The sequence below is a fragment of the Oreochromis niloticus genome, linkage group LG15 (assembly GCF_001858045.2).
Source record: "Oreochromis niloticus isolate F11D_XX linkage group LG15, O_niloticus_UMD_NMBU, whole genome shotgun sequence".
Taxonomy (NCBI): domain Eukaryota; kingdom Metazoa; phylum Chordata; class Actinopteri; order Cichliformes; family Cichlidae; genus Oreochromis; species Oreochromis niloticus.
Window position 1 is genome coordinate 13,823,900 of NC_031980.2, and position 22,630 is coordinate 13,846,529.

The 22,630-nt window shown below is 39.9% G+C and overlaps 1 protein-coding gene and 1 long non-coding RNA gene across 2 annotated transcripts in view; one reads left to right on the forward strand and one right to left on the reverse strand.

Moving 5' to 3' along the window:
• enpp1 (ectonucleotide pyrophosphatase/phosphodiesterase 1) overlaps positions 1 to 13,937 on the reverse strand; it is a 36,763-nt gene extending 22,826 nt beyond the window's left edge. The window contains exons 1-6 of the mRNA XM_005474984.4: positions 13,633 to 13,937; positions 8,727 to 8,796; positions 5,165 to 5,225; positions 3,252 to 3,349; positions 3,092 to 3,171; positions 1,250 to 1,369 (exon numbers count right to left, since the gene is read on the reverse strand). Of these exons, the coding sequence (XP_005475041.1) occupies positions 1,250 to 1,369; positions 3,092 to 3,171; positions 3,252 to 3,349; positions 5,165 to 5,225; positions 8,727 to 8,796; positions 13,633 to 13,761 (558 nt within the window). The 5' untranslated portion in view covers positions 13,762 to 13,937. The remainder of the gene's footprint in view (positions 1 to 1,249; positions 1,370 to 3,091; positions 3,172 to 3,251; positions 3,350 to 5,164; positions 5,226 to 8,726; positions 8,797 to 13,632) is intronic.
• LOC106098311 (uncharacterized) lies at positions 5,235 to 8,771 on the forward strand. The gene is made up of 3 exons (XR_001224509.3): positions 5,235 to 7,076; positions 7,189 to 7,257; positions 8,184 to 8,771. It is a non-coding gene; the product is annotated as an uncharacterized LOC106098311 (long non-coding RNA).
• Positions 13,938 to 22,630: the final 8,693 nt, after the last annotated feature.

Genomic DNA, 22,630 nt, shown 5'->3' on the forward strand with positions numbered 1-22,630 from the left:
ATTAATTTTCAGTACATCGCGGCACCAGTGTTTAGTACATTGAGCTAAAAGCGCAATCCCTCACAGCCCTGTCAAGTCAGAAGGCAACCTAAGAGTAGGATTTTATTCTAAATTAATACCCATTAGATCTGCAGGTAGACGTATTAGTTATGCAGCTGTCTCCTAAACATTTGGCTGATGCACTTAGCTGTATTGGTTCAAAAGTCATTATGAAAGAATTCATTCCTACAAGCTAAATTGCTTGACAGGGGTCATCCATCTCTCCTTCCCTCCTGAAAAGCCATATGGCTGCTGCATTGTGTAATTTCAAGAAGAGCAGTTTGTCACACACTTGAGAAATGAGATTTAAGAGGCCTCCCGTTTAAATGAAAACCACAAAGCATCTAAACAAGCACAACACGCAGCCCTCACAAGCTGTCACTTAGCACGAGCTCAATCCATAATTATAATCAAGAAACTCATTACAGGGAGAAGCGATTCTCGGCAATCAAACTTGCTCACTGACTTGTGTCGTTCATAGAAAGCAAATTACATTGTGATGAGCACAGTATTTCTATTTCTAACACATGACTAGTGCGCTGACTTTTGCAGGACTATGAACAACACGGTCTAACTGGGATTCTCAGATGTGTGGAATAAACAGTATTCCCTTGAGAGCTACATTTTTGTGGTCATGTTCAACAGAACCTAAATTTCCCTAAAAAGGATTTCTTTTAATAAGCAGGTTTTACTTTTGGCCGCTATGATATTTTGCTATACTCAGGGGTGCACATAAGTGGTCCGCAGGTCCTCATTCGCTGTCAAAATAAAAGACGCGCACCAGATAAGAAGTTGCAACGCGCGTTTGCGTACATAAGATGTTCTGGAGGAGGACAGACATTTGTTTAGAACTCTTAAAGATGAAGAAGCAAGCTCCTTTAAGCAATTACTTTGGTGTTCCTCCACCTCCAAAGAAATATCAGAAGGAGTCCGAACCGCAAAAGAAGCGCGTATTCTCGGAAAAGTGGTTACAGGAGGTGAGCTGGCTTCAAACAAATGATGAATGCACAGAGATTTGGTGCAGAATATGCTGTGAAAATCCCACTCTAGCGGACAAAAACGGTGCCTTTTATATGTACGCAAACGCGCGTTGCAACTTCTTATCTGGTGCGCGTATTTTATTTTGACAGCGAATGCGCACCTGCGGACCACTTATGTGCACCCCTGGCTATACTAATTTACCACCTTTCTACACAACAGATTCACTCACCGGTTCTCCTTGATACCACTGGGAGTTAAATTTCTCATCTGTTTTCAAGCTGAAGGAAGCATCTCGGTTCACATCGTACATCTTGTTGTCCACAATCCCATGAGACTCGGGATAAAGACCCTGCAGGAATAGAGATAAGATAAACCAAGTCACAATGAGCTGCTTTGATTCTGTGGCTGCAGGGATTTAAAGGTGATTACCTCTTCTCTCACCATCTTTCAACCCCAAATATTACCAGTAACCACAGCAGTTTATCTTAATTGAAGTGTCTGATTTCAACCAATAAAGGGGGAGTCAACGTTATAAGCATCTTGCTGGAGTTGTTCTCCATACACATGTAAGCCATTAGGCCTCAACCATTCCTACCATCCTGTGGAAGTGTCATTTTAGAAAAAGCATGATGTTTACACTTCTTTAAATACATATTTAGAGTTTGAGCTTCTCTTACTTTAAATGTTTTGCTACTTTATTCTCAGTCACATCTGCTAGCAACCAAACTAAACAGAGAGGGGGTGTCACTGACCAGTGTCTAGGCTTCTGTGAGTGAGGCCTTAAGTATTTGGCTTCAAGCACAATTGAAAAAAGTATAATAAGAATAAGTCACGGTTTTAGCGTTCACAAACAAGTATAATCCTGGAATATGTGTATTAACTAAACCAGTTATTTTTATTTATTTTTATAGCTTTCTTTCCTAACTTTAAAGTGGACATGAAACACTTCATTTATAAAGGCTAATTTACGTCATCATCTCAAAAACTGACACAGATGTAAAACTGTCTGCGACGCAGGATTTAAGAAATAAGTGCTTAAAGTGAAAGTTTTTAAGACACGTTTAGTGCCATAATCTTTCAGTACAGAACGTTACGTCACCGGATTGGTTGGTTCCTTGTGGTCAATGGACTTACATTAGTTTATGTTAGCTAACTAGTGACAGAACCGATGTTTCAAGCGATCACTTTTGTGCTGCCACTGACTGCAACAATGAGTTTTATGTTAAAACTAAATATATACTTTTCGCTTTCACTGCCTCTTTGTTGTTTGGGTAGCTGGACTCAAATGGAAAAATCCAGTTGTTAGCTGTAATGTTTGGGTTTGTAAAGCATTTTATGAATGAGCACTGTGTGGAGGAGAGCCTTCAGAGCAATCAGCCGTATTTTATGCATTAAAATAGCCTCTCTTTTCCCAACACATCCAGACATTTTCCAACATCACAGGTTTCTTAAATCCAGCTACACATACAGTGTTACGTCTTTTCAGTTTTTGAGAGCAGGGGTCCATAGTGTAAATTAGCCTTTATACACCAAGTATTTCATGCCCACTTTACATATATATCCCTTCAGTTCACTGACCACTGAAACCGAGGCATACTAAAGGCACATTCACACCTTTAATCAGGACTCTAACTGTAACTATTAGGTGCTTTTCCTATCATGCTGACTTACATGCTGCTGGCTTTGGCTGCAGCAACTTTGTTGCTACTTAGTGTGTAGTTTTCTCTTGGTAAAATATGCCATCTGCTCCCAGTAGACTTGTCATATGTCTTATATGACCATACACAGGGTTTCTTAATCATTGCTAGATTACAGGTAGATTAAGAAACCCTGGGAAATTAATAACCAGCTTCATGTGATGTCATGTGGGTATGTTGAATGTGCTTTGTAGTAAGTGTCCCAGGTAATTGGGTTGGTCAGATCACATTCAAACTGCACACAAAAGTGCTCCAAAGTTCACTGGAACAGTTATAAATACATCCTTACACAACATGAGTTATTCATCATCACTGACCAAACACTGTTGCCCGACAAACCTGTTTGTATTTCTCAATGAACAAGAAACACTCACAGTCACAATGGTGTAGTGGTTGGGAAAGGTCTTTGTGGGATAAACAGGCCTCAGGTATTGCGTTGTAGTTCCATTATTTCCTGCAATGCAACAAAGTCACATTGTTACCTTGAGCCGTAAACCGTAAAGAACTATGAGACAGGCGATGTTTTTGACTTACGTAACTTGTTGATAACAGGCATGTGACTCGCATGGTCTTTCAGATACTCTGCCCGGAAACCGTCCAAAGACACCAGGATGAGAGGAGGCTTTGAAAATCTGGACAGGAAAAACATCTGATAAACACATTCTCTAAGGGGACGCTGACCTGTGTTTATATTCGTCATTAATAATCTGGAGTCATCTTTCCACTCCTTCTGCCAAGTTTTTCTATAAGCAAGTCTAATCACGCAACAGCATCTTGAAATGGCTTCAGTCAGTCATTTCAAACTTTCATATCATAGCTCACTGAAACATAAAAACTGAACCAAATTTAAGACAAATGAAAATTTGACTGACTTTACTTTTCCATCTGTGACACTTCAATCATCTCCTGTCCTCCTATCCGTATCCTTTTAATTCAGGAGTCTATCAACATCATGTCCCTTAGAATGTCTGCCCTTTAACATTGCTTTGGTCTCAAGCCACTGAGAGCAAGAATTAGACCTGTGGCTGAATGCGCTGTACTATGTAGCAGCGCTGACATTAAACTAAAACCGAAATGTCCGTGGCTGAAAACCAAAACAAGCTGTGAAACAGACCTGGAGGAGGAAGCGATAGTTATGATTTTCTGAAATTCTGAAATTTCTAAAATTTGTCTGCCTCATTTCACAGATAAAAATCACAAAGTTTTTCACAATAAAACCAGAAATCTCCCCTAAAAACATAACACTGGCCAGTTTGTGTTACCGGTATTATCTGTGTAGTTGTAAAATTTGCAAAAGTGTGACGCTAAGTGGAAATAGAGAAGGTTCAACTTCAAAGTAAAATATGTGCTTTTTGAAACTGCAGCACTATAGTAGAACTTTTATACTGAAGGCAAACTTTCTCCATTTCTGGTTTGCATGTCACTTTTAAAAGTTTCACAATACCTCAGAGAGCAAGCTCATCACATCCAGTCAAACTAGGAGCAGCAATATGCTAGTAACCAAAATAATCATAAGAAAGATTTTGCCAACCTGTCAGGAAAAACTCATTTTTCTCTCATAACTAGTGTTAAATAGTTGCAGACTAGTCTCTAGGCCTGTGTGACTGGGTCCTTATTAATTCATCCTACACTGTCATGGTGATTGTTACATGTTTAAAAAGATGGACAAGTTAACACCACGTGGTTAGTTGTCACATCTCTGCAAAACTTTGATAAAAATGGTCCTAAAATATTCTGCATATTTAAGAAATTAAACCGTTTTCAATCAACATTTTGCAAAAAATTGTAAAGAATAAAAAACAAAGTAAAAGTGTGGTGCATCCATAGAAACAGTAAAAAAAACCAACATTCATATAAAAGCTAGAGACATTTGTGTGTCTTATTGTATTTTTCAAACTAAAATAGCTTCATCTGGAGCCACAGGACCATTTTTCCACAGTCTGACGCGTCTGTCTGAGGTTACTCCCTCACCAAGACAGAAACACAAACATGTGACCACGCTCTCGTGCAAACACACAGACACAACTCATCAACACATGCCTGATTACTCAGCCATTACCCCAGTTTCCATAGAGACAGTTACTTTTTCCCCCAATAAAGCAACACCACTGGGAGAGAACAAGCCGCGATTCAGCTATGTGCAAGATAAAAATATGGACATTAGCTGGGTAAGCAACCAGAGAGTGATAGAAAGGAAACTCTAGCCTGCTTTGTATGTTGATAGTGTTTGCTAAAAGTGAAGAATGGTTTCTCCTCAGGGAAAATGTGGGTGATATGATTAAATAGTTTCACTTTCAGATCTGTGATATGTTACAACTTAGGATTCAGACGGAGGAGGACCAGAGCTGATGTAATCCAAAGGAGCCCAGGTGGAATTTGTGTATTAAATTTTATGAAAAGTAGATCTGTTTTCACATTGCTGAAGCCAAACAAAAGTATGTGATTACCCAGAAGGACACTGTGGCTGCCTGACTTCCTGAAAGGCCTCTTTCAGCCAGACCTCCCCTCCTGTAAGAAAAGAACTGTGTTATTAAGGAAAATTGAGGTTTTCTATTTAATTTCAACACACTTTTGAGCAAATGCAAACTTCAATAAATAATATATATTAAAATGACACAGTGATCTTGCAAGGTAAGTTACTAGAACTGTTTTGACAACCACTTAGATCCTCAGTTCAAACTCTTACAAATTTTAAAAGCTTTCATATAAATAACTGAATCTATGTTAAACACTTAGAGTTACCACAAAAGGACATCACCTGACAAGCTTTGAGGATATAATCTGATCCCATCTGGTGGACACCAACTAAAGCAATCTGTCAAGTTCACCCTTTAAATGGCACTGTTGAATAATTTGACTACCAGTGAAGAGGATGTGTAAGTGCAAAGTGACGTTACTTTTTCATCCACATTTACAAGAAGACTGGAAGCATTTCGAGGCAGAACACATGCTGTGCTTTCATTTTGCCTCGGAGAAGATGTGCTCACCATAGAAACCATCTTGGAAACAAAGAAGTGAAACATAACACGTTGTAACCTGATGTGTCCACACATGCACTGAAACTCCTCCCCCCCATTAATTGGTTTGTTACATCAGGGAACTACATAACCCGTGAACACAACTGTACATGCCATATTCAGTGCAAACTTTTTAGCCATCAGCTGTTTGCTTATATAACAGGGCTGTCATGATATCACAGTTTCACTTCGTGTCTGTCGTGTTGGATAATGACACCACTCAGGAAGAAGACTACTGGTAAGACTGTTTTCCTCTCTGTGTTAGCCTTGTGACAGACTGGTGACGGGGTTTATCCCATTTTGTTATCCTCAATTCATGGTTATTATGATACCCCAGAGGAAATGAGCTTCATTTCCATTAGAGCTCTTATTGTGCCTACTTGATGCATTTACTGATGAGAAGGTCTGTATCAAATACACACAACTATTAGGTTATTCTTTTGATGCTTGTGTTTGGGTTTTAGGTGTTTTTACATGCTCCATTTGTTGCTGTTCTTTTAACTCTCTCAAGCCTAACCTGTCGCTGGCATCAGACAGGTGTTTTGCAATGCTCTTTTCAATATCTGCAACTCCCGTAACTCCTGAACCATTTGCTTGATTGAAAGAATTGCAATGGTTCCCGAAAGCAGCGACTCTGCGCTTTTCAGTGATATTAGGGTTATTACGGTAATCCCAGGCACAGTGTCTTAGCAGCCCTGTGAAGATGAAGGTTGGTTGAGAGAAGAGAGAGCGAATGAGTGTGATGAAGCATTACAAAAAATTTGATCTAAAAAACCTCCCAAAACAACAAAAAACAAAAAGGAAAAAAGCCCTCACTTGCTCTTCCTGCTGTGAGAGAGGCTAATACAATACTGCTGTTTATGCATCATTAGTATATTATCTAAGAGAGAGCTGCAAGAGCAGCACTTCCTTCCTGCGTTATGTAGAAATGTATGATTGTTGCTTACTGGAGCTTTTAGAAAACAAAAGCAACACTTAGTTTGAGAAAGACAACAGACAGTAAACAACCATAACATTTATTCTAGTTGTTGCAATCAAATGCGAACTGAGAATACGCCCTCAAATGTTGTAACGGTATGCACAGGTTGATAAGAAACCTTCCTTTCTCAAGGACTTTCCCACAGGCAAGGCATCACCAAGCAGGAAATTTTGGGTCACCTCTTTAACCTTTAAACATCTGCCTTCCTTATGCATCCATCAAGTCTCCTGCTGTACTGACAGGGCATACGACAGAGGGAGCCTTAGCACATGGATGAAAAATCCCCTCCTCGCTGCTTTGGGGCCAGCTATGTGGTTTGGACTTAACATGGGGATGCTCTGTCTCAGGAGACGGCTTTCTATGGTGAGTAATCGTCATAAAAACCCGCTCTCAGCATTTTGTACAACACAGTGTCCGCCTATAGGAACAAGTGGAGTTCTGGGTTATTTTTGTTTCTTTTAATCTGTTGCCAAAGGCCTCACCAAGAAAGCAGCAGTATGAAAGATGTGAAAGTCCCAACAAAGCTGCACAGATGTAAGGACTGGTGAGTGAAAAGAAGCATTCTTCCCATATGCGAAGGTTTTATGTTAACTGAGGAGAAAATAGAGTACAAGTTAAAGGGAAATGCCACAGGAGAGAGAGGACCCCACCCAGGCTGGGGACTGCTGCCCACAGTCATCGCCGCTGCCCCCTAAATTGGAGGAGCGTTTGTGGCATGGTGGTTTTCAACAAAGAGCATACTGACACTGCTACCCACGTCTAACCGGGAGGAATCTATAGCTGCAGAAAACATTCCTCTGTCACTTAAGAGGGTATTTACGACTTGTTTTGCAACCATGGGTAGAAAAAACTAGCCTGCACCACCCTGACAAAAACATACGCTCAACCCATGTGGCGTCTTGGGGGTTAACTTTCACCTCTGTCTCTCTTTTGCTGCCTGGTTGGTAACTTTATCCTTCTTTACTGCTCCTCTAAATACTTCAAGTTTCAAGTTTCTGGAGGATCTGCAGCGGGATGTTAGATCCTATATATGAGAGTGTGGAGCCTTGATTGTTATTTCACCAAGTGACAACCGAACCAAATGAGTTCTCGCTGAGTAAATGCCCAAAATGTAACCTGAGATAATCTCTCTCACGCTCTTGTAGCTAAAGCTCTCTATTCACTGTCCATGATGAGTGAAAACCACGACTTAGACAAAGCTTAGACAGAAAATGTATTAATGTGGTACTACTTAGATTTACATGTGAGTGAAAGAAAAAGCGGGTCAGCACTTTGACAGCTGCATATCGAAGGTTAGCTCTGAGAATTCATTAAGAAAAGGCATTGAAATCCTTGTGAATACAGGGCGCTGAGGTCTGTATTGACATTATTCACATTTTCAACACCTGCACTTCACAGACTATACATCTACTAAAGTAAAATTCAAAGAAATTTCTGCAGTAACAGATTGTTGTTTTGTTTGCTGCGCAGAAGGATGCACATGTGTGTTGCAGTGACACGAAGTCCCGCTGATATTTTCATCTTGTACCACTTATTGACAGCTGCAGCAGCAATATGTCTGGATATGCACCAACCAAAGGAAGAGGGACTGCAAGCAATCAAACGTGGCAGTGAAGAAATGTAGCTTTCAAATTCTTTATAAAACTGTTTTTGCTGTTTTGAGGAAGAAGATACACTTAACCTGTTTATTAAACCACAAGAACATGCATAAAGTGGATTGATGAGAAACAGGGGTGTTAAATAAATAAATTCTATTAGTACTATGGAATATAGCCAGTCCCAATCCAAGGTGACCAGGGCACCATTATACCAGAGGCAAAAAAGTTTCTTTAAAATTTAAATGCAATCCAAGCTGAATGAAAAATATGCTATAAATGAAGCACAAATCATGAAGGGGGAAGAGGGATGGGGGGATTGGAGACTTTTCCAACAGCCATTGGGCAAGAATTATGAAAATGAGGAGGTGAAATGTACATTAATTTAATGCTGGTTAATTAAAACAGTCAATCTTACCTGATCCTTTCTCCTTTCTTAGAAAAAACGCCACAGCCAGGATAACCACCAGTAAACACAGCAGCAGAACCTATAACCCAGAAGATAAAATGGCAAGATGTTTGTTAAAGCTGTTAGAGATAGCAGCCACTAATCTTGCTGTTCTAAGAAAAGAAAAAGGTTCAAGCACTACAAAATTCAACATAATGTGAACAATTATCTTGTCTGTCTCGAGAGAAGACATAAATAAACAAAACTAAATCCACACTCAAAGCTTCAGCTCTAGAGAGAGCAGCGTTGGCTGTTGTACATCTGTGTTGAGAATTAAGTATTAGATGGGATCCTCATCACCTAATGACTAAATCATGCTGTTATTTTGCCTCTTAGTATCACTAACACGAGGCTGACATTACAGGCTCTTAAAAAAATATTAATGGACCGATCATGAAGAAATTTGTTGTATCCACAGTTCGCAGAGGAACCCAGCTGACTCACATGACCCTCTTATATTTCCAAGTTTTCTTTTCAAAAAATGTGATGCAGCTGCAGATGCAGACTGAGAATCACAAAAACAGCCAAGCAACGAGACGGTCAAGAACAAACGGCCTCAGTGTTTCTCTGTACTTCACTGTCTCTAATTCCTTTTTAAAAACTATGTCTGGAAAAAAATTATTTTATTGAACAGTTTATTTACACTTTACGCACCAGAGGCAGCATGCTGTTTTTCCCCAGATCCTCGTCCAACAAACCACGCAGCTACAAGGGGAAAACCCCTGATTGGATTACAACTCTGTGTGCATTGTTACCAAACTACAATCATGTAAAAAAAAAGGAAAAAAATACACAATTTGACATCTCCAAGTTAAAATAAAAATGTACATGTCTTATTCAACTTTGTTCCTTTTTTACTGTTAAGAATTAGCATTTGGGACCTGTTGAATTACACTAGGGTGGCAAACACTATTCAATCACCATGCTATTATTTTCTGTATGCTTCTAATTATGCTGACACTAGCTTTTAGCTCAAAGCCCTACTCCATTACAGCCTCACACAAGTTTTACTGCAGCTGAAGAGGTTTAGATACATTGCTTTATCCAGCTATCCTTTATCATCCACCGAGACTTCCATCTGTATCCTCACAGGCTCAACTGTTGATTTTAGCAATTTCCACACCATCTCCATCTGTCTATATATTAGTCTCAGCTCTCTGCAGTTGGAAGAAGTGATCTAGAATTTTTTTTGTTTGTTTGTTTTTTAAAAACACCAACTTTCTGCCCCAGGACAGCAGCTCCTTAGGGGCGAGTGGTTTGTAATTAGATGGGTGTTTCAAAGATCACTTTACTTAGAAATGACAGTGTTTACCAGGTTTATCACGGATGCTGATTTTGAAGCGTCTGCAATGCCCCAAACCAGGCCAGTTGACATGGATATTTGCTCGTTATGGCATCACAAATCTTCATTTTAAATGTGTCGCCAGATTTTAATATTTATTGTTCTGGTAAAATTGTGCCTTACAATCACAGTTTTTAAAGAGTATAATATGTAAGTGCATTATGGCTCATCTCCTTTTATTCCTATGACCATCTTGTCACCGCTCTGCTGGGAATGCAGCTGCAAATATTTCCTTAGCACAACACAAGTCATAGTTTAAAGCAAGTCTTTTGTTCTCTGGTGTCACTTTTTGCTGGCACAAAGAGTCTAATTTCCTCCCAGAACTGATACATTTTTAATCTTTTCACACTGTTTCTTTAGTCTAACAAACTGAAATGATCCTCAAGTCAAAACTAGTCTGATCCTCCCAAGCTAGAAAGCTACAGCAGTACAGCAGGAGTAATCTGCTTAGCGTGATTCACAAGAGCTGGAATTCCTATACAGGTATGAAAACACGCTGCTGTATTTGGTGTCTGGATACGTGCACTTATTTTCCCCAGCTATAGGTGAAAAAAACTGAAAACTCGGATGGGCTTCACAGAAATGACCCACAGAGACGGGGTCTCTGTGGGTTGTGAAAGTAAACAGACTGTCTGGTGGAAACCTACTGGGCTGACTGAAACACACTTTAATACTTATTCAGACCCCCCACCATGACCACCACTCATTCTCCATTGTCTACAAGAGAATGATGTAAAGGTTATGTAATTAAACTACAGATGAAAGCCATCTTCGAAGTGGACATTAAAAAAAAAAGCTACCCAAAGACACAAAAACTCTTTTTAGGGAAAAGTCATTCTAGTTCAGGGGTGGACTTAGACACAAAAGCTTAGGGCTACACATCAAACAGCCATCATGTGTGGCCTTATGACAAGCACAAAGCTGAAAGATATGGTAGATATGACAAGCTGCTCTTACATAAGCCTGGATCCTTGATCCAAAAAAAATTATAATCAAGAACTCTGCTACTTTTCTGTGCTAATCAGGTGCACAACTGTCTTAAATGCTGTGTCAGTTGCAACTATTATGGCTCAATCTAGCTTTTTTTTTTTAGCTATTATGAAGCAATCTAGCTTCTCAGGCAGCAGAGCAAATTAGGAACTACCATAGAGGTGGGTGGAGTTTGAAGAGATCTACGTGGTGAAGGGGTGGTAGACATTCACTTTATTATTCATTGTCATAAAGTGTTTTAAGACATTAGGGATGTATTGCAAAGCAGCTACTGCACCATTTTTTGGTAAACCCATTGAATTAAAGCTTACAATCTGCACTTAAAACACATCTTGATTGGTTTAATTTAAAATCCACTGTGGTAGTGTACAGAGGCAAAACTACAAAGTCGTGCTATTGTCCGAATTCTCGTGGACCTTAAAAATGACATATGTGACAGCACAAGGCGTAGCATTGTCTAGACCTTGTGTGTGTCTAATCGTGTGTCAAAGCAGACAGCATCTGGTTATTGTGGTGTCTAGCTGAAGGTCGCAAGTGAATAGCTGAAAGGATGTGCACATTCTCAAATGACTTCTTTGACATGCAGTTTATGCCTCAGTGATGAAGGAGATCATGCACATTCCATACATGTTTAACTTTCCACTTCCAACTTTTAAAAAAAATATCTAAATTTATTTCACTATTTACAGCAAGAAACTTTTTCTGATACGACTATGACCGCAGCAACATAAAACCAGTCCATAAAACATAACGGCATTTTTCTTTACAATTGCTTCAATTATGTTTTTTTCTGTAAAGACTGAAACACACTCCAGATTTAGCCTCCACAAAGACTATGTGTGGTTAGTCTCAATGTCCCGAGGAGCTGTGAACAATAAAAGCTGCTGTTGTTTTCTGAGACGTTCCTTCTGTGATAAAAATACTGTTCTGGGGAAAACAAAGAACAGACCCAGCAGATTAAAATGTCCATTCCTGCCAGTGATGGTGATAGCCAAGTATTGCGTCAAAGTTCCCACAGCCTGTCTTTTGGTCGACATATTTTTAAACCTTTATTAAGTTATCATTTTTCAGATTTAGACTAATAATTCAAAATACATATTTACCAATGCTACATTATAACAGATTACACCTACCAAAGTTTTGATCTACTGGCCCAGATGTGGGGATGTTACTGGACACTGAAGGTTATTCATCAAGTCAGAATCTTAAAATTAACAATGTGTTTTGTAAGAGAGTCCAGGGTCAAGGTGGGCCAGTTTAAATTAGTCTATTCTTGATGGCAGCACAGGAAGAACAGGCCAAGCCGTGACAAACGTCCACATCCATCTTCTTTCACTGTTTAATTCAGGTTCTTGGGCGGGGTGCTGGAGCCTACCACACATTTCATAAAAGTTAGAGGCGGGGTACACTTTTTGCACAGATAGTTAGTTTATCTCAGGAACTGCCAATCAACCGGACATACATCTTTGGGCTGTGGAAGCTGGAGTACTCAGATAGAGCCCACTGGGAGGACATGCAAACCCACAGAAAGACTCCAGCCAGCCAGTGGATTCAAACCAGTAGCTTTTTAGTTTTAGCATCAGTGCTGACTATCACAGCACTGTGCCTGTCTGTTTGTTGAACAGTCTTGCATTAGAGTAAAACAAATATTGCTCAATTATGTTAGAAACTAATTGCACAATTAGTCAACATTATAAATAATTATAGTTATAAACAACTTCAGCTATTACCTGTGCCTCTGCACTGTAACATCTTTAACCACTAAAACTACATCAAAACAAAGCACTGGCAGGACGACTCATTTTCCGACTGTCTGAATACAACCAATATTTGGCCGAAATGACACTTTGGATCCGAGTCAACGTTGTGTGGTCAGAGCTCCACCCAGCCCTGCTTCACACTAACAACTGCAGGTCTTGTCCACCTGCAGAGAGCCTGCTGGCCTGTGTCTGTTTGCACTGGAGTGAAAACATTTAGTTTCCACGTTCACGCTGGCAACACTGACAGTCTCGTCTGTGTGGCAGATGTGGATTAATGACAGTGTGAGTAAACAGTGCAGAAATGCTGACCGGAGGATGTGGTTTTTGATCCCTGACGATGATTCTCTTCCCCTAGTTAAACATCACACAGTGTCAGTTGGGTTAACTGTCTAATGATTGACAACAATTATACAAAAAAAGGACTAAGACTCAGCAGGGTTTTGTAAACCCCAGAATCCAGTTTGCAGTTATGACACAAAAGAAAAAAGATGGACATCTCTTCATTTCAAACAGGGACAGATGTTTTTGTTTTCAGTATTTCTTCTAGAGGACGAAAGACAGCAGCTACTTATTAATCAATAATATTATCTATAACAATAGTGTCCCTGACACTTTAAGGGCTTCCCAATTTAAAAGTCACATTTAAGATCATGCAGCAATATGAGTGGCAGGAGCTTAGACACATACATTAACTATAATGTGTGACTTTCACACTGCGGAAGTCAATCGCGCCCCGTTGTCTTTAAAGTTGCCCTCCATGCTGCCAAAGTGCAACTGAACATACCCCAATAATGATTTTACGGTGGGAACTCCTTTTATTCTCATTCTTGCTCCTCTGACTCTCCACCTCTCGTGTCCCAAATAAAGACGCTGCCTGTTCCGCCGACCCGTCCTCTCCTTTGGTCACTTCCATGCTGCTGAGCGCAAAAAAACAAAAACAAAAAAAGGACGCCTGCCAGTGCTTTCCAGGTTGGACTGAGTAGCAGGATGGGATGCAGCTCTGAGGAATATATAGAGGGGAAATGCCCGCCTTTCTGACGTCTTCAAGTTTTTGCAAAGTGGCAACATGTGTTAGATCTGAGGAAGGAGGAGGATCCAAGACTAATAAAAGCAGAGCAGAAAGCAGAAACTCCCCCTTATTCTGACTGATTTTCCTCTAATGTGGGGAGGAAATGGTACTTTAACCAATTTAAAGGGAGTCAGAGTCACTTTAAAAGAAAAAAACTGACACATTCAGAATACGCATGCCTCAAACGTCTTATCACGTCTAATTTCTTTGATTTAGGACATTGACTCGAAATAAAAAGCAAACACAGATACAGTAATTAAGGACTTTCTATGAAACTCCATTATAATGTCATGGTGCTGGCACCATCTTGTGGCCAGACTTAAGTGGTGTATTAGGTTCCAATTCGAGGGTTGAGTCCCATGCAAATATTTGAATTAATTTAAAAAACAGTTCAACACATTTTCGTTTCCGTAAATAGAAATTTAAGGCTTTTGGCTTGACTATAGTCTTATTTAATTTCACTTACCGTGACTGACTTGCTAAAAATTATCCACTGGAGGAAAAATTATCCACTAGAGGGTGCTGCTCCACCTCTTATATTCTTTCTTCTATTCAAAAATAATTTGGTCGACAAAAAGGAATAACAGCCGATAACAAAAGATATTCGGCCTCATGAGAAAAAAAATAAATTTTGTATTTTAACAATATATATAACCCTCAGGCAACCAAGCTATTTTCAGAGTTCCTTCCATCAGGTCTGTAAGCTGTACTTGGCTGGTTTAGAAGCGATGTATGGCCCAAACTGCACCTGTCTCTGAAAGGTACCTGTTGTTCATCCACCCACAGACAGGGGTGCCACCAAGGGCGGGGGGGGTGGGGGGCAGCACTGGCAACCCGTTAACCCCCCACCGCCAAACTGCTAATTCTGTTTTTGGTGTGCCATCCCCCAATTTTTTGTGCCCCCCATATGCCCGCCCAGCCTTTCCTGTTGAAAATTTCCTACATAACACTGTATGACCTGGACTTCACCTATACAATATCTACAATAACATTTTTAAGAGCAGTTGTCACATTGGGCAGATACTGATATTACTCAGTGAATGACACTTAACATTCATAAATAGTGCCGCTTTTCTCTTCCTGTCTTGCCAGAGAGAGTTAAAATAATGCACACCCTCTTATGTGTGCATTAAAGCTATCTTAGCTTCACACATTCTTCTTATTCTTCTTCAAAAATATACTAAGGTCTTCTTTTCAAGTGCCTCTTAAGCAGAGCTGTTTTGCAGCTTGGACTTATCGACCATCTTTGGTGCTTAATGGTGTTTATTAAATAAGGTAATCCTGCCAGAAGTTTTGTAGATCCCATCAAGACATTTCATACCAGCAATTAGCAGAGGCTGTTAAAAGTAAAGCATATTCAACTGGATTTTGTCAAAGTTTCAGTGCAGCCTTTGGAAAATACAAATAAAACTTTGTATATTATGTTGGTGTATCACACACTAACTTGTGCTCGACTGCGGGTTATTTTGACCATTCTGACCTAATGAAAATTTAATTTGGATCACCCCGTTGCCCATTTAAAGTGTCAGGTGCAGTATTAGCTGATGTCGATTCTTAGTAGCCTCACTGCGATTTGCTTCTACTCTAACTAAACACAATTTAAATGATTTAACAGTAACACAAAAGCACATTTTTGTTTGCAGGAAGCACTTAAATTCACATTCTCTAACTTTGAATCGATTATTATGGGCACTTGCAGTTTATGCATATATATCCAAGCACACTACTCTGTGGTATTAAAGCATCCACTACATGGTGCTGTTGCAACACTTTCACTATTATAATACATTTTCCTCCCTGTGGTAGAGCTGGTGTCCTGTCACTATAAGCAGTCATATAATATGGTTTCTTTCACATCCAGCTGTGTCCAGTTGTATGATCATTTTTATCACATGTGGCTGGTGCCCCTGACCTCTGACCCCTGTGTTGTCTTGTACTCATAAACAGCCCAGGGCTACATGTTCTCACTGTCTGTTTAGTTTTGTCTCCCAGTGTGTGTTTGTATGTGTGTGTGTGTGTCTTAGCTCCATAAGCCTGAGTTTGTTTTTCATTGTAAGCTATAGGGCTGTGCATGCATGCCCGGATGTGTGTTTCATGTTGTTGTTACAGTGACTGTTTCTGTGTGTGTGTTCTGCTCAGTGAGCTGCGTGTCTCTCAGCTGTGTTTCCCTACAGCTGCCCCTGACTCAGCTGGATATTACAACATGACCTTTAATACTGACCTACACATTTGGCACTTAATGTCTACACGATTCTGACCTAACGCTCGGACTGACAAAATAATCCAAGTAAACCCTTTTTTTTTGTGCACTTTGAGCTGCAAAGTATTTGTCATAGGAATCAAATCCTTTCAAGCTTGTTTTTGTTATTTAAAAATATTCAAGTCAGATCAATTTGAACATTTTATTACATCAAATAATATTTGGAATAAAAGGAAAAGTAATGTACTGTACTCTACACTCACTGCTTGTTAAGGCAAGTATCAAATACCAATCACATGGCAGCAACCCAGAACATTTAGACATGTCGAGATGATCAAAACGACCTGCTAAAGTCCAACTGAACTCAAATGGCTTCCACAAAGATCTGAATCCAATAGAGCACCTTTGGGATGTGGTGGAACAAGAGATTCCCATCATGGATGCGCAGCTGACAAATCTGCAGCAGCTGTGTGACGCTATCATGTCAGTGTGGACAAAAACCTCTGGAATGTTCCCAACACCTTGGTGAGTCCGTGCCATGAAGAATTAAAGGAGTTGGAGTGGCCGGAGAGTGCACAAGGAACTTTGTCTTTAAAGAAAGAAGGAAACAATAGTGTATGGAAGTTTAAAGATGTAAACCTTTTTAAGGGAACCTCTTGAAAGCAAAAGGATGCTTGGCTAGCCATCATCAAAAGGAATTTTGTAATAAAACAAGAAGAGTTTGACTTATGCTTTGCTTTTCAGTTGGTTGAACCCAGAGACCCAATAGTGGGCCTGGGCACTTAGACGGTTGTGGAAAAACTTTGTAAAGGCGTTCAATAATGACCGATAATGACACCCATCCATCCATCTTCTTCCACTTATCTGGGGCTGGGTTGCGGGGCAGCAGCCTAAGCAGAGAAGCCCAGACCTCCCTCTCCCCAACCACCTCCTCCAGCTTGTCTCTGGGAACACCAAGGCGTTCCCAGGCCAGCTGACAGATATAATGTCTCCAGCGTGTACTGGGTCTGCCAGTGGGACATGCCCAGAACACCTCACCGAGGAGGCGCCCAAGGGGCATTGTTGTCAGATGCCCGAACCACCTCAACTGGCTCCTTTCGATGTGGAGGAGCAGCGGCTCTACTCTGAGCCCCTCCCTGATGGCTGGACTTCTCACCCTATCTCTATGGGAGAGGCGGTAGCCAACTGTCTGCCATCTATAATCCAGTTTTGAGATCCCTTTCCAGACGCCTTAATGCCCACTCACATCCTGGGCCATTTGACCTCAATAAATCACATGATAGGGTGGGGCTAGGTTTCACTATGGGTTCACCTGAAACCTTGGCTGATTGTGACCCACACCCGTTTTCACACCTTGGCTCATGTGATTAGGCAGAGGATCAATAGAGGGTCCATGACCCTCTTGCGGACACTCCCAAGACTCTCCACCAACTGCTCTTAGAACAGAAGAAGCTTCTCCGGTGAGAGGTGAAATGTCTTCAAGAAAACTTAAAGAAGTCCAGATTCTTTGCTTTCCAAGCTCCTTAGACTACGATGACCTGGATGACCGAGAACCTTCACAGACAGTTAGCAGCTTGCTTTGACAGATAAGCAAGAGGCAGATACACAGTGGGTAAATTAACATAGGAAGCAAAACATCAAATAAAGAAGTAAAGAAGACACTCAAAGAAACAATAAAAAGACAGTAAAGAATTTCCTGTTAACAATTCTTTTGCTCTTCAAACATATCATATGTGCATTCATAAAATTAAACCTTTCATTCATGTGCAACAGATTGTAACAACAACTATTTTTGCAATCACTGCTGACATTGCTGAAGCAATCTGCAGCACTGAGAGCAGAGATGAGAAGCAGAGAGGAGATGAACCCAGATAAAGCCTCGATTTATAAATAATACACTGTGAAAGCAGCAGTTGGTGCAGTAGGTTAAAGAATTCATCAGCTGACAGTTATAAGCACATCCCCCGCCCTGAGATTTACTGCAAGCACTTGAGTTATTTCTTCAACTTTGCACAATCCTCAACCAATATTGAAGTCTTCTGTCTTCACAGGCATGTGTGTCACCAACTACCTGTCAGCATTCACAGCGGAGCGCCTATGCTTTCAGTCTGAGGCCTGCTTTTGTTGTTGCCCTGAAATAATGAACACCTTTCAGAAATATTGATATATACTTACCCACAACTGGAACACGTTGCCCACCTGGAACATGTTGACATATTTTTGGTTTTAACTGAGTTTTGATATAAGAAAGGACAGCATGTGACACTACAACATAAAACATAAGGTTGAACATTAGCAGTTTGCTTTAGCTTCACCATGTTTGTAAGATTAGAGCAAATCTGAGTTATATAAGCACACTTTATTGAGTTACTGGGATCAGAAAAGGGCCGGAATAAGGTTATACACACCTACAGCACATCAGTCTGCATTATGAACATTATGGAGGTGTGAAAGCTGGTGCAAACGGGTTTTAGTTGGATAGTTGAAACTTTTTTGAGTTTCACTTTTTCAAATGATGCTACAAATCTGCTGAGGTTGGATGTGACACTTTAAAAAGCTTTGAAGTTGCTGTCATATTTGCTCAAGTTTTTTTTAATGTGACTAAAAGAAAAGCAGATTTTTTTTCTTAATTCAGCACTAATGGTAGCGCTGATTTGTTCCAAGCCTCTGAAAGCTTATGTAGAGCTGCTAACATTGCTCTTGGTCTTGTTATTCTTCCATGTTTCACTTTTATGCATTAAAAATCCATCCATCAATCTCTGAAATGCTCATCCAGTTAGAGTACATAGTACATAGAGTACCCTGCTTAGACCCTGGACTCTGCCTAACCTGCAATAGAGGTGCCACTCACATTCACACCAGCAGACAGTTTAGAATCACCAACGAACCCAACATATGTATTTTTAGACTGTGGGAGGAAGTGGGAGCACCCAGAGAGAACTCATGGTAACACACGGAGAATATGCAAACTTAGCACAAATAGACCCATGGCTGGCCAGAGGATTCAAACCAAGGACTTTCTTGCTGTGCATTGGTAAAGTTTGCTTTTGTAGTTCTGCATCAAAAACTACAAATAACAGTGAAGCACAGAGGGTAGAATAAGCACAAATACTGCCCATGAGAAGGGATGTCCCTCAAGTTTAAGGCACACAAGGGAAAAACACACATAATCTGCACATTTCCTCAGGGTTAAACAAGCATGCTTTCCCTGTGGAAGACCAGCGCTAGTACAAGATGTTCTGTGTTTGTCTTACGTAGCTTTGTGTTTCAAAATTTGTGCATTTTCACAGGTGTGTCACTGATTCTTTGAGACAGCGTAAAACCAGAAAAAGACATCTTCCAGTGGGGAAAAATCTCATGAGGTTAATGTCAGATGAGCTTTCTGTCATAGACTGAATATATTTTGGGAAATGAACCCCTGCACAGAGAGAACAGCAGGGAAAGAAATGTACTCTGCACAAAGTGACAGTTTGGGACATATATTAGCAGACCGTGGTGTGCATATGTCTCTCCACATATAAATGTGTCTGTGGAGGTATTATGGTCAAGGTCTGCAGCTGCAGCCCTTTTTTGCCCAGGATGAAATTCTATCATGCGGCCTGCCAACTCTACTCAAAGGTAACATGTAATCTTTTTTTTTTTACACTTTCTGCAAGCAATAGTCAGTGTTCTTGTCTTCTGATCCTGGGTAAAGGCTTTTTGAGTAAATTCTGCTTTGAATTGGTTTTAATAAAGATAAAATTGCTTTATTTACAGCAAACAAAAGAGTAATGTCATATTTATCACAGTCACCTGGAGAGTGAACTGTGACAACATGAGATCTATTATGATTTTCATTTTTTTTTCATATAGTTGAAATGGTGGGAATGTATTCAAAGTTCTAGAAAAGGAGTGTCAAACATAAGGCTCGGGGACCAGAATGGGTCTGGCAAAATTCCAATCCAGTTCATTAGATGGCTTTAGAAAATGTGAATGAAGACATAAATTTCTGACCTTTGACTGCAATTTAACAAGTTTTAGAGCTTTTACTACTGATAAAAATCTCCCCCATGGCCATTCACAGTACAAAGTATTTAAATGATAAATTTCTTTAATTTTTACACACATGCTACAGTTTAAGATCAAAGAGTCCTACTGGCAAGTTTCTTTCATTTACTAGAGCACCATTTTTTTTTATCATGTAGAAAAACTGAGATTTACTGTTGAATTTGTGCTTTTTTGTCTTATATTAGGATACTTCATTGATTATATGTGTAGTTAAACCTTCTTACACTGACAGAAATTTGAGTTTTACCAGTCCAGCCTACATAAGATCAAAGTGGAATGCATGTCGCCCGCAACAATAAGTGATTTGCAAGTAATCCATGTAGTCCAAAAATTCAAGTTTGAGGCTCAGTTTAAGGCAGTTCTTCCTGGGAGAGGAACATCCAAGCACATGGCTTCCGGGGCAGCCAATCAGACCAAAGGCTAGAAGATGAAGTCAGTGGAGCTAATACTGCTGGTTTCAGATAAAGGATGACCTGGGGGCTGCACCAAAGCCAAGTATAAGATAAATACAGACGCATTTGTACTGTGAATCATGCAAAGCTACTGGGGTATAGTTGAAAATGATGAATATAGAGTTGGAAATGAACACAAGAAGTTACCTTTAACATGTATGTGTGTTCAAAACACTGAGGGATAAAGTAATGGGAAAGGAATTGTCCTAAATTCTGCTCAGTGGCTGGATTTCAGTGGGAGAAATCGTTCATTACTGCTCCATCCGCCCTCAGTTTCATGATCATTAATATTAACGATCATGAAATGAATGATGCTGATGTAAGCAATGATATTATTGTTATTAAACATGCAGTAAGCTGAGTCTGAAGAAGTCAGATGGGTGAATATTGAATCTTTTCTCCAAAGGGAAATCAGCTTTCTGGGATTTGCTTTTCTGGATTATTGAGGATGCATCAGGACATGTTGGAATGATGTACCATAAGGGATAACTGAACTAAAGTGCAATTAGTTGCAGACAGCAGAGAGCCACTAAGTGTTACTTGGATCCACAGTGCCATCGACGGGTTATTAGGTACAACAGAAGCACTGACATTTTTTTTTTTTTTTTAGTTTTTCTGTTAATAAGATACAGTGACAACTGCTGGTCATACAAATATTTCTCTGCTTCTCTCATTTTTTATATATAATGACATTAGATTCACTATGAGTAAAAGTAGAGGAGGCTGTTATCATTGTGCAAGACTGCGGATAGCAAAAAACAATCATAAACAAACAACATAAAAGGGAAAATGTACATATGTGATAACAGTATGTCAGACACTGACTTTTAGAGGGCAGTCACTTTTAGTTTTGTGACCTTTTTTCTTCAAAATTTCTCATTTTTAAGGTTGGTAATGTTACCGTATGGTCAGGGTGAGGGTTAGAGTCGGGGGTCAGGGTGTTAGATGCCATGACTTTATTAACTGTGATGTAGCCTGACTGGCTCAGAGAAATCCTTGTAGTTCTATGATATTAAAGAGAGGAATGGGAGATCCACTGAAATGATGAAATATGGTTTCTCATCCAATTAAATGGTTTACGCTCATTGAGGTCTCAAATTACTGATGACTGCAACAGTTAAAATGGGGAAGGTTAATATGTGACACCTTGGGATACAAGTATAAAAACCACTATAATACCTACATATTCATCTATGTTTTCCCCCCACAAAAAAAGATGAATTACAAGTAAAAAAACCCCGACTGAAAAATCACTGAAAAACATCAATGCGGGTACTTGCCTGTATCTTGTGATATTGAATTTATGCAGTTTTCTTATGGATGAGATTTGAGGCACCAGGGTTAACGATGCCTGCTAAAAAAATATTTCTGTACGGGGCTAAACAGATCAGTTGAGAATGGAAAGTGAGTGGGGAAAAAATCGTTTAAATTGGAGGGTGTCTATCTTTTTAAGTGCAGTCATTGATCAAGGAGGATGTCTTTAATTACTTCAATCAATTTGAGCTGAATCAATCTCTCAGAGTCAATATATGACTTTTCTCACTTGAGGCTGATGTAATGAGGGTCAGGCCTTCAAAGTTTATTGGCAATCTATGAGAAGGAAAGCTGGTGTCAGGGCGAGTGCGCTCTACACTGGAATATTCATACAGTGTGGAGCGACACGTGTTACGTAATAGCGCAGCAGACATGTGACAGGGTTGATTAGAGTGTATGGTGCTGATGTAGGCAGCAGGGATGACTTGTGATGAAGGACAAAGGCTGAGGCAGACAGGAGCATGGCGGGTCACCGATGATGTAAGCGTAGTTGTAACTGTATTTAACACAAGTGTTATCTTAGCTGAGGAGGAGAGGACAGGGAATGCTGATAGAGAATTAATCACCGGCTATTTTTGTAATCAGATTTCTGTTGTCAAATAATCTGCACTTTATGTAGCTCAGCTCTATCACTATACTGTTTGCCCTTTTTTAATAAGAAATCAATTATGTCAGGTTTTTAGACCGTTGTTTGATCAAT